Below are 12582 nucleotides of genomic sequence, written 5' to 3'. Positions count from 1 at the left end.
TCCCTGACCTGGCATGTAAGCCACTGCCGCTTACCAGGAGGTGTGAAGTAACATTGGTGTGCTGTGAACACACTGACCAAGCCAATCTGGTTCAATCTGATGACTGAACCTCGTGCACAGCGTGACCGGGGAGGTATGCGCAGGACCTGGTGTTGCTCTATGCACACTGAGCTTAGGCAGTTTTGGTATCATGATGGTTTGTGCTGTGAGCATATTGCATATTGTCACAAGACTAGAGGTGAGTAACCACGGTTGCCTTGCTTTGCAAGGGAAGTCCTTGACACAGCTAATCCTCTATTGAAAGCCTTTTTCTCCTCCTCACTCTCTTCAGCAGGAATTCCCACCAGAATTCTGGGACATGATTAATAAATTCCATGACTGCAGGTTCCCCAAACTCTCACCCACACAGAGGAGTCTGCCTGCTGCATCTCTGAATGACTTTGCTCGGGCCTTGCTCCTGCTGCATAAAGGATTCTGCTATGTCTCTGCCTTGGGAATGATGAGATCAGTTAAGCCCTCATAATGCAGGCATGTAAGCAAATTGGCTGCCTCTTCAGCCTCTCCCTGGGGCCATTCTGTTTGACATTCCTCTATCCGGTCAGGAGGCACACTCACAAACAGTGATGTGTTTTTGCACAGGGCAAAAACAGGTTGCCTCCTTCTGAATTCAGATTATTTCTTACCCTTTTTTGTGCATGGCATGCGCTTCCAGTTCCAAATCAGATAGGAAGATGTGTGCCTGCTAGCAGAATCTGGGAAACATTCCTCTTGAGAATGTAGCAAGTTGGTGGATGGGACAAGAGTTGCATGTTTTAGGGACCACACAAACATCCAAGGACTAGTTGTTGTCACCTGATGCACTCCTAGCTTGCTTTCTTGTGCTTGTGCTCTCCTTGCCAAATGTTTATTTGGCTGGAATCAGATGCTAATCAAATCCAGCCCAGCTCCCAAATTGGTTTTGAAGCATCGTCTTCCAATTATAAAAGTAATTCCTCCTCTCACCCGCTGAACCTTTTGTAGCATTAACAGGGCCTCTTACTATGCAAAGTGGATGCAAAGGCCTCTTTCGTTTCCCCAGTAATTAAATGAATGTCAATTGTTTTAGTTGTTTCTGAGGGAGAGTCCTACAAGAGTATTAGCATGTTCTGCTAACCCAGACGGCCTGCACTCCAGGCCTGGCGGAAGCCCTTGGGGGGTTGACCACTGACCCGAGAACTCTCTGGGCGGACACACCGGCTGCATCTCAATGAGCCGGCCTCATTCGGTTTCTCTGTGACTGGCTGAGCGGAACTAATATTGCCGACGCATATAGATGAAAGGGGGGGGGGAGGGAATAGCTTTATGGCTAAATTAATTAAGCAGATGTACCTGTCTAATTAAAGAGCCACTGTCCCCTTTGTACCCTCACTTGCACGGCAAACAGTATTTAAATGCGCGGCCGAGCCGTTTCGCCTATCAATATTTAGTAGGAACACTCTGATGGAGGTGATATTAGCAAGATGTACTCTCCATTTATTATTAATAGCCGCCATTCCAATTTATGCACAGGAGCGGCAGTGTAGCTTTACAAGCATTGGGCCAGGGCCTGGGGTGGAGAGGAGGCAGCTGCTGAGGTAAGCAGCCACGCATCCCACCGGTAAGGGGAAACCCATCAGAAATACCCCAGGGTCGAGCCACTGCAGCCCTTTCACAGGTGCCTGCTGATGTCATGCTGCTGAGCTCCAGCAATCCAAAGGTTGCCCTTGGTCTGATGTCACAGCCAGAAGCAAGAGGTGAGCAGGGGCTAGTGGGCCACGAGGATTGCTAGGTGACACCCCCCACATCCACACCCATTGGGCTGGGGAGGACAAGGAAAGAAGACCTTGCCTACTGCTGATCTGGAGCCTGGCCTCCTTGCCAGAGATTGCAACCACGTCCACAGCAAAATGGCAAAGGGGGAGCCAGGTGGCAGTGGCTGGAGCTGCAGCCGAAAGCCCATGCACAGAGGCATGGCAATGGGCTGAAGCCAGAGTAACCAGCCTGGGAGGGTAAGAATGTAAAGCAGCATATTGAGCTTTGTCAGATCCGCTTCCTGTGAGGTTGGGGGCAAAGGTGGTCCTTCAGGAAACATGAAGAGGACTTTGAGTCATTGAGGCCTGAGCTGGAAGCATATATATGAAAGAGCCAGGGGGCTATAATAGGAGGTAGGAAACCTCAGGCCCAGGGGCCAGATGTGGTCCTCCAGACCCAACCCACTGTCCCCTTCACTGGCTCTACTTCTCCCCCCTGAATGCTTTTGCCTGGCTGGGATGTATCCTTGAATTCTACTAATGCTTCTTTCTTGCATGGATGGAGCATAGAGAGGGGTGTGTGAGTCTGTGTAGAAACTGGCCTACTGCACAAAGTGTAAAATCCACATTTGCCTCTGACTCTGCCCACCACTAGCACATGGTCCTCAGCAAGTTGCCCTGAAGGGAGTGTGGCCCTTGGGCTGAAAAAGACAGTCAATTGTGGGCTATAGAAAAAGATGGACCTATTGGGGGCCTTTTAGTGCAGAGGCTGCCTGGGCCTGCATGGCTCAATTCATGCTCTCCATTCCTTTGGTCAGAAGCGATGTGGCAGTGTGTAGATAAATTCCTCAGGTCACTGGCTAAAGACTGGAGAGGAGACCTGCTGGAAAGGAAAGGGGACTTCTAGCTCAGACAGGCAGTTCATGGGTTCTCTGGAGCCCCATTCAAACATCTGCTGACTCAGCAGGATCCTGGCCCCCTCCACCAAAGAGGATGCCTGGTGTCACCAAAAGGGCACAACTGGAGTCCAACAACCATCTGCTGTGAGATGCACAGACCCTTACCCCAAATATGTCTGGCTCTGAGACAGGATTATGGCCCTATTGTTTGTTTCCATTATTATTTATCATTTCCTTTATAAAAGGCTTTTATGTTCTGTTTTCCTCCTTCCCCTAACATTTCAATGGCACCTTTTAATTTTTTTCTTCCAGTGCAAATCGGCCAACATCACACAATAAGGAGGCTGGAACGTAAGTTCAGAGAGCTTTTAATAGTCTGTTCTACATCTTCTGACCCAAGAACACATCAGGCAGGGGGAGGAATCAGATTTACAGCTTGCTTTGAACAATCATCCATATAGGAAAGGACAGGATGGGGTGGGGGAGAGGTTTTTCTTCTGTCGCTGAACCATGGGAATTAGCAGGACACAAAAATTAAAAAAAAGAAAAAGAAAAATCCTGATTGGTTGATAATCAAGAATGTTACCACCCCTTTAATTTATCTTGGGAAAACAAAGCATCAAATTTACAGGGGGAGGCGTGGGTTTCTAGTCCAACTGGAGGCTCTCAGGTCTAACTCTCAACATATGGATACTAGCAGTCCGCCGCCACCTATTTTAGGTCAGGTTTGAGGAACCTGCAGCCTTCCAGATGTTACACACCCAACTCCAACAACATCTGGAGGGTCACACGTCCCCCATTCCTGATCTAAGGAGCAGCATTCCCTAGTGCATGCAGAGAGTGGAAGAATGTCTCTATTTAGAAGAGGCATTCCATGTGAGAGACAATGCCTCTTCTTAGATCAAAGTGGGACTCCCAACTCCTATCAGCCTCAGCCATCAGGGCAATGGTTGGGATGGAGAGCCATAGGTTCCCCACCCTCTTGTAAGAAACAGGGCTGTTTGCAGGAACACTTAAATCTAGAGCAGGAAGGTGCCTTATCTCTAGCCCTGAGATTGGTGACCTGAGTAGGTGGGGCCAAAAGACCCTGCTCCACTGATTAGCCAAAGGCAGGAGGAAGCACTCACAGTTCTACTGTATATACCAGGCCCAGAGGATCCAGAGAGTTTATGATACATAAGTCAGTGGTGAGGAAACTGGCCCTCCAGATATTGTTTGACTCCAACTCCCATCAGCCCTACACCAGCAGCCTGACCAATCTGGAGGGCCCCAAGTTCCCCACTCTTATTGTAGGGAATCCATCGAGGGCTTTGTAGGCTGTGGGGAACTTGTGTTTCCTGACCCTGTTGAGTGTCTGCAACCTCCTGGGTGGAGGGGGTGGGGTAGCTTAAAGCAAAGGTTAGTGCAGGATTGATGTAAAACTTGTAGTTAAAATTATGCATAGGATATCCCTCCCTTTTGTGGAGCTATATATATATATATATGCATGGTGTGGGTGGGTGTAAAATGCAGAGGACACACACACACACCTCCCCTCTTTTGTGCATATATATATATATATATATATATATATATATATATATGGATCCAGAAAAGGGGATAGATGGATAGATGATAGATGATAGATAGATATAGATAGATAGAGATAGATAGATAGATGATAGATGATAGATGATAGATGATAGATGATAGATGATAGATGATAGATGATAGATAGATAGATGATAGATAGATAGATAGATAGATAGATAGATAGATAGATGTTGTTGTTGTTTAGATATATATATGGATCCAAAAAAGGGGGAGGGAAGTCCAATGGGATATGTGTACTGTTTTGCTTTTCTTTTTAATTATTGTTTGCAAAATTAAAAAAATATTTTTAAAAAGTAAAGAAAAACAAAGCCAAGCCAAGCACTTGCCTAATCATTTTCAAGAAGACACTTCAAACCGTTTCTAGTGGGAAGCCTAGGGTGGTGGGGCGGGGATTGACAATATAGCTTTCGATGTACTCAAATACTGTCTGAGGGTCTTGGTCACCATTGATGAAAATGGCATCTTCAAATACAGTCTCCAAGCCTTCGGCAATCCTCAAGTAAGCGTCCACTTTGAGTTTCACAGCCTCTTCCAAGTCCCTTGGATGTATCAGGAGGCGTTCACTGGCTTCCTTGGAGGCTGCCGGTTGGTACAGTGTGTGGTACCTGGAAATGGGGCAGAACAGTAAAAAGCTCAGAGACGAAGCTCTACCCTACCTTTTTAAGAGTGTCCTGGTGACAGCAGGAATGGGGAACCTGTGGCCTTCCAGACCCTGTAGCCACAACAGTCAATGGTCCAGGGATGAAGGGAGTTGAAGTACAACATCTGGAAGGCCATGGAATCCACCACACCTGTTTTAATAAACAGCATTCCCTACTGCATGTAATACATGGAAGGATGCTTCTCTTTAAAAGAGCAGTCTCTCATTTGAGAGAGGGGAGCGCCTCTTCTTCGATCAGCAACTGTGTGGCCCTCCAAAGATTTTTTTGTTTTTAAATGGCAAGTCTTGCATTCAAGTTTACAGTCTAACCCCAAAGGTAAATTCCCTTCCTCTTGCTTGTCTGGATGGAGGACAGAGCAGTGTGTGTGAGCGTGTGATGAAACTAGCTTACTGTGTAAATGCGAAAACTGGCACTGGTTGATCTGCCCACATTTGCCTCTGGCTCTTCCCATCACTGGCATGCAGCCCTTGCAAGGTTGTCTAGAAGGGAAGGCAGCTTTTCAGCTTAAGAAGGGTGACCCATCCCTGGAGTAAATGCAAATGCAGACAGGGTTACTGTCATTCCAATGGAAATTCATCTCGCCCTAGTGGCGAAGGCTGTGACTAGGTGCATATGCCTGCTCAGTCTGCTGTCCAGGTGAGGTTGTCTGTTGAAAGGTAACTCAGGGCTGTCTTTAAATTGCATTTGGACCAGACATCCCTTCAAAAAGTGAACTGTATTCTGCAAAACAAAAACAAAAAACACACCGCCCCCTAGATTTGGATAAATTTTCCAAAGCAGGGAAACTATCCCCAGCACACTTGCATTGGTACTACTAACCTTTCTCCAGTGACTGGGTCAAGCATACGGTAACACAGGCGCTCCAGAATGGACTCAGGTGTGATGTGCAGGAAAAACACCCTATGAAGAGAGAGGAGAGGGGGAAATGCCACTAGCAGTAGCACACTGACTGTGTTTTGAGAAGGCCCGCAACTTACTTCCAGGGATCAAGCCTAACGCCAAAATCACGTATAGTCAAAACACATTGGGTTTTGTGGCAGGTGAGACTGCCAAAGTCATTTCCACCCGTTTCTGCCCCCTTTTTGATTTTTATAGGGGGTTTTTTTGTGTGTGTGTGTTTTTGCCATACACACAAATTAAATGCACCCAGGTTGCAGGCTTGCTGTATCCTAAAGAATAATGATCTTTGATTAACAATACAAGAAGCTGCCTCAGTCCAGGGCCAGGGTCTGTTCCCGTCACCTGCCTGCACTTGGTCCTCTAATCTGCAGAAGGCTTTTGGATGCTGCGGTCCCTTCTCAATCAGCCTCCAAGTTAAGAGAGAGGATTTATCTTCCATCAAAGGGACCCTGGTGGTCCTATCCGGCTGGAATGTTCCCAGTAGCACCAAAGTGCTGTCTCTAGGTGCCATTTTAATTTCCAACATTGCCCTCATTGGAGCATCATTAAAATGGTGGCATTAAAGGCAAACTGGAGTGTCACAGCTTTGAAAAAGGTGAATTCCATGCTAAGGATCATTAGGAAAGGAACTGAAACTAAGAGTTAAACTGGGGAACTTGCTCCCACAGGAGGCAGTTATGGCCACCAACTTGGATGGCTTTAAAAGAGGATCAGACAGATTCATTGAGGAAAGGGCTATCGATGTCTACTAGACACGATGGCTGTGTGCTACCTCCACTCTCAGAGGCAGTGATGTCTCTGAATGCCAGCTTCTGGAGATCACAAGTGCTTGCTGGCTTCCCATTCAGGCATCTGTTCAGCCCCTGTGAGAACAGGACGATGGACTAGATGGGATCATTGGCCTGATGCGAAATGACTGTTCTTATGTTGGGCTATTATCCTTCTTCAGGCATTACCAGTAAGCCCTCATGGAGCCCAGGAAGCTCTGTCCATTTGAACCCGAGGTTTCAAAGGAAGGAAAGGCAGGAGACCTCTCCATAGAGGATGTGCCAGAGTTCCTTCCTGTGCTGGCTCCTTCCCTAGATTTTGTTTCTGAGCATGCCTTAAAGTCTAATCTACACAAAGGGATGAGCTGGGAGAAATCTGGCCTGTATCACTGCCAGTTGAGGGAGTTACGCATTTTTAAATGCACCACCATATTAAAAACGCCCTGCCACACATAAATATTGTTTATTTATTTAAAATGAGCACAACAAAGGCCATGATTGAACCTTTGAACTTGATCTGCTCATTTTCTCTTTGCATGGAGGGTGTTTTTGTAAGGGAAAGAACTGAGAGGAGCATTTGAATCTGGAACTGCCCCACCCACAGGCTGAAGAGGGGCAATCTGTTCCACCACTCATTCATCATGTATATCATTTTGACCCTTGGGAGAAAAGCACCAAGACTTACACTCCTGGAATATCCCAACTGATTACAGGAGTGTGCTCCTATTTTCAGATGCTCCCCTAAGCCCAAAGCCCCCCGTGTGTAGTAGGCCAGTACTTGAGGGAGATGACCATTTTAACCCTCTCTCACTTCTTTACTATATATATGGAGGGGATTTTTTTATGCTCATTCATAACTACAGCCACCACTTTCCAACCCTGAAGTGCATCCCAGGATTTCTCATGCCTCAAGCTTCATAATGCAGGAAATATCTTTACCGAAAGGATATTGGAAGAGGTAACTTGGAAGAGGGGAAAATCTCCTGTTTATTATTTAGCTTTCTGTCTTTCTCCTGTTCCCTAATCCATTCCAAATTCTTTGTAGAAATGAACTTTTATTTTATTCTGGGCGGTGGGGAATAGGATATTTTGCCGGCTTTCCTCAGAATGCAATTTCTCCCTGCGGCTGGCTTCAAGGCTATGCTGCTTAGTTTTTATATTTCATTTCAATTCATTTGGGGGGGGGGCATGCACGTGCCTCTCAGACCGGTTAGTGTAAGCTTTAGACATTCACCAAAGGGAACATTTTATCCTTACTGGGGAGAATCAGATCAGATGAAAGCCAGAGGGTTCTATCACCGTGGCATGCACGTAGCAAGATTATTTGGCTCCTTTGTAGAACTTAAAGTTATGAAAATCATCTCACTGGCTCTTCAAATGTTTACAGATAATGACTTCCACTTGCATTGAGTTAAAAAAAAACACACAAAAAACCCCACACACCTCAGCCCAGCATTAAAAATAAAAAAAGCAGAAGATCTCAATGATTCCAAAGACAGGAGGAGAATATAACAGTTTTCAACAGTCTTTTATCCTTTACACTCCAAACATTTTGTTTCTGCTTTGTTTCTGTTGCCCAACAACCGTCTAGAATTGTGATTGTCACAACGGGTAACTAGTGATAAAGTGTATATTGAGATGAATATTCTAGCAGAAGGCAGGGAAAGGCGCACGCGGGGGGGGGGGCGGGCAACAATGTCTGCTTATACAGTCCTGATAATTGATACGGCTCCCCCTATTATTTTCCAAAATAAACAAAACAAAACAAAAAAAGAAGGAAAGGATTATAACCTGCCATATCAAGGAGCCTTGTCGCTACTCATAGTCACTAAGTTGAGAAAAAGAGAAATGTAGCAGGAAACTGAGAAGGAAAAGCCAAAGACCCACCCCTCGTAAGAAGCTGCCAGAAAGATGAACAGTGGAAGAGCCTTGTCGGAAATACACATTTTGTGTGTGGAGAAAGCGTGTCTTATTATTCAGTCTGGTGTCAGCAATAAAGACAAGCAGAGGGAAGGAGGGGGGGGGATGCTGTAGGGAGTCAGGTGGGTAATTCCTGACTCAGACGTGTTCATTGCCTAAATCAGCCATGGGGGAACGTTTGGCCTTCTGGGTTTTGCTGAACAACAGCTTCCATCAGCCCCAGGAAGCATGGCCAATGGCCTGGGATCATGGGCGCTGTAGTCTATTAACATCTGGATAGTCAATGGGACAAGCAAGGGACAAGCCATTGTCAAGCCTCTACTACAGGCTTCCTCAACCTCGGCCCTCCAGATGTGTTGAGATTACAATCCCCATCATCCTTGACCACTGGTCCTGCTAGCTAGGGATCATGGGAGTTGTAGGCCAAAAATATCTGGAGGGCTGAGGTTGAAGAAGCTGCCCTACTATATCCTGGCATCACTCAGCAGTTGAAGAAGAAGGCCATTCAAATGTGAGGGGTTATTGGTTTGTTCACTTTTGTTTTCATTTTATTATATGTTTCGGGTTTTCATTTTGTTTTTTGTTGTTGTTGTGAACTATCCTGTGATCTTTGGATGAAGGGCAGTATACAAATTTAACAAACAAACAAACAAACAAACAAACAAACAACCACATTCTGAAGAGGATTACAAGGCATCTTTCCATGCTGCCAGAACTGCATAGCCCATCCTATTTATTGGTCTCCAGGGATAATCAGTTTGGTTTCCTGAGCAGAAGATTCGGAGCTGGAGAACAGAGGACAGCTCCAGCCCCACCATTAGGAAGAGCAGCAGATGCTTGCAGCAGGGGCAGGGCATACGGATGTAAGCAGGCAGCAATTTCCATCCAGTCCTCTGTTCTTCACAATCAGCACTGTTTCCATTCTGCTAGGGTTCAGCTTCCACTAAACCTACATTATTACTTCCACTGTCTGCTAAAACATAATTAATTACAAAGAGTTGTATCCAACTAAGTTTTGCTCTGCCATTGAACTACAGCCCTTCCCCAATTGTTTTAGTATTACATTAGTATTTTTACTGTTTAAAATTTTTGAACCGGCCCCAGCGGGCATGATTAATAAGTGCCCTATCAATGCCCTCCCTCCCAAAAATGTATAGGGTTCTTTCTACATGTGTAGAGCGGGTATCTGCATAGATATCAGGAGTGGATGCAATCAGACTGGGATGCTGAATGTTGATTTGGGCCCTGGGGTGGACAATGGAAATCTGTTGGATGTGGACCAGATGCAACGGGAACATTCTTGTGGGCACGTCGGGACTCCTGGGTGCTAAACTATGGAACTCACTTCAACAGGAAGTGAGTTGGTGACGGCCACCAACTTGGATGGCTTTAGAAGAGGATTGGACAAATTCATGGAGGAAGATAATGGCTACGAGTCATCCTGGCTAAACTGCCTCCAGTTGGAGGCAATAATGCTTCTGAATACTAGGAGGGGAGAGAGCTGTTATGCTTGGGTCCTGGGAGAACAGGATGTTGGACTAGATGGGCTATTGGCCTCATCCAGCAAGGCTCTTCTCATGTTTTTAGTGGTGGTTGTTGCCCATTGGGCCTTGTAGGGCAGAAGGCAGTGACCCTGCCAGTAGACAGAGACAGAGCCAATGACAGGTGAGGCTGGAAGCAATCAGAGGTGGGGCCAACTCATTCTAGTCCTGTCCCCATCCTCCTCCCTGATGAGTTCTACAAGGGCAGCACTGAAACCATGGAGGAAGAAACTAGCTGGCAGAGCCAACCCCTAAAGAGGAAAAGCAGACAGGTGGGGTAAAGGGGCACAGGCAGGCTGTGGTTGGTGGGGCAGTGCCCCTATATGCCCTAATGGACCAGCCTCCTCTGGTTAAAAGCTACTTTTAAACTTCTGCTTTTGTTGTGAGACAGCAACTTTCAAAAATAGAAGGCCATTCATCTTGTTCTCAATTTGCTAAAATAGCCTATACATCTTCCCCTTGGTAAGCAGGGACCAGCTGCCTGCTTTCCATTCTGCATGCTCTGCACTCAGCGGGGGGGGGGGGGCACTGGCTGATCCTTGCTTAAAATGGGAGCATAACTGATAATGCCACAACTTCCCCCAGCTGTGCCTAAACCTGAGAGAGAGAGAGATTACTGCTGTTAACTATTCAGTTGCCAAATGTTCCAGGCCTGCCTTGCCATGGCCCCAGAACGATATACTGTATATCCACAGGGAGGAAAGAGGCAGTGAAATCCAGTCTTCCTTCTTAGCCGTGTAAGGCTGTCATCTAGGGCAGGTGCAGGGAATCTTTAGTGTTCCAGATGTTGCTAGACTACAATTCTCATCAGCCTTAGCCAGGATGGCCTGGGATGATGACAACAGTTCAGGAATATCTGGAGGGCCAAGGGCTCCCTCCCCCTTGATCTATGGTGACACTGCAGAGTGAATAGCTTAAGAGGTTCCCACAGACACACTTCCTGCTCTGCCTTGCCCCTTCTGCTTCTAATTAGGAAGGAAGGATCTGATGCAGTTCACGTTCAAATCCACACTTCGTGATACAATACATAAACTGTAACACAGCCCTCCTTCAAAATTCACACTTCTCCAAATTTTGCAATGCAGTCCTCTCTAGCCAAGTGATGTATACAAAAATGCAAGGAGAATCTGCTTCAGCTTTTAAACTAACCACAGTTCTCAATGGGAACTTGGTAACTGTGGTTACAGCCAAACTACAGTTTAGTGTTACAAGGCTCTCCTCTTTGCTGAGTCTGATGACTGGCAAACTGAAGAAGGGGGAAAGAGCCTATTCAGGACATCACAGTCTGCCCAACTGATTCACAGCTTTTTGTACTTCAAAGCGGAAAAACTGACATGGCCTTCATGCAGGAGAAGTCTCTCTCTCATCTTACCAAATCCTGAACATATACAACTTTGTTCTGATAATATTATATAGGGGATCAATCAGCTTCAGGGCAAACATGTCCAGTCTAATCCTCCTCCCCACCCCGTTCCGGTCACCAAATCTGCTAGGAATCAGGAATATCTGGTTGTAGCCAATGAGCAAACCCACTGAAATTACCAGATCTAAGTTAACCATACCCACTAATTTGATAAGTCTGCTCTGCATAAAGCACTGAATACAACCCATCATCCACTGAGGGGGTGTTATATAAGCATACGAGGGGAGGGGAAAGCACAGGCAATGCAAACATTTTAAAGGCTTTTCAAGATGTCCATAAAGTTTCTTTAGAGAAATTGCTCATAATGTCCCACTTTTAAAAAAAGAAAGAGGCTAGGAACTGGTGGTATCAGCAACTGCTCCTGAAATGACATCACATCTCTTCATGCAAACACACACACACACACACCACCTCTCTCTTTTTTATTCTCTGCCTCCTCCTCCCTCTCGTTTGTTATTCCATCATTGTCAGATTCCCCCCAGAGTTTGCTCCAATGGCACTTCACAGATCAGGAATAAAGATGGCAGCAGCAGGGAGCTCCTTCGGTGGACAACTGAGCTGGCCCCATTTCCCCTAATTGTGAGCTTAATCGCAGCTCGTCTCGGCAAGGAGGGAGCTTCTGTGGCTTGGAAGGGAGCAGAAAAGACAGAGCCTTTTGCTGTTGGAGCCACAGGCATAATCAGGATCCCGTACAATGCCGGGAAAGAACTTTTGTGATGCTGCAAATGATTCTGAACACATACAGGGAAGGGATGTACCTCATCTCAATATCTCCAGGTAGAGCTGGGAGACTCCTTGCCTAAAGCCCTGGAGAGCTGCTTCCAGTAAGCGTAGACAGCACTGAGATAGAAGGACCAAAACTCTGGCTCACTATGGCAGCTTCTTATGTTCCCCTTGGGCTGCCCAGGAAACTTTCTACCCTGCACTTGGGGCTGCTACTGAATTGTCAGCTGGCTTGCTTGCTTCCCTACCTGCCTGGCTCTTGGTCGGCAGCCCCAACAGACGCTTTCCAAGCCTACCATGCTGTCTGAGTGCTTAAGTTTGGTCAAGGACAAATATGATGACATCACACAAGGGCCAGTAGACAACCTCTCATTGCTACAGCCAT

At 46.4% G+C, this 12582-nt stretch overlaps 1 protein-coding gene across 4 annotated transcripts in view; it reads right to left on the bottom strand.

The window, feature by feature from the left end:
* Positions 1–3020: 3020 nt before the first annotated feature.
* AK8 (adenylate kinase 8) overlaps positions 3021–12582 on the bottom strand; it is a 99291-nt gene continuing 89729 nt past the window's right edge. For all 4 annotated transcript variants that reach the window (XM_083721411.1, XM_083721413.1, XM_083721412.1 and 1 more), the window contains 3 exons: positions 5743–5823; positions 4588–4866; positions 3021–3171 (listed from right to left, as the gene is read on the bottom strand). In XM_083721411.1, coding sequence (XP_083577537.1) covers positions 4611–4866; positions 5743–5823 — 337 coding nt within the window. In that variant the 3' untranslated portion in view covers positions 3021–3171; positions 4588–4610. The remainder of the gene's footprint in view (positions 3172–4587; positions 4867–5742; positions 5824–12582) is intronic.

The sequence above is a fragment of the Podarcis gaigeae genome, assembly GCF_964106915.1.
Source record: "Podarcis gaigeae genome assembly, chromosome: Z".
NCBI classification, from domain to species: domain Eukaryota; kingdom Metazoa; phylum Chordata; class Lepidosauria; order Squamata; family Lacertidae; genus Podarcis; species Podarcis gaigeae.
The sequence above is the reverse complement of the archived record's forward strand: the minus strand, read 5'-3'. Positions and strand labels throughout refer to the sequence as shown.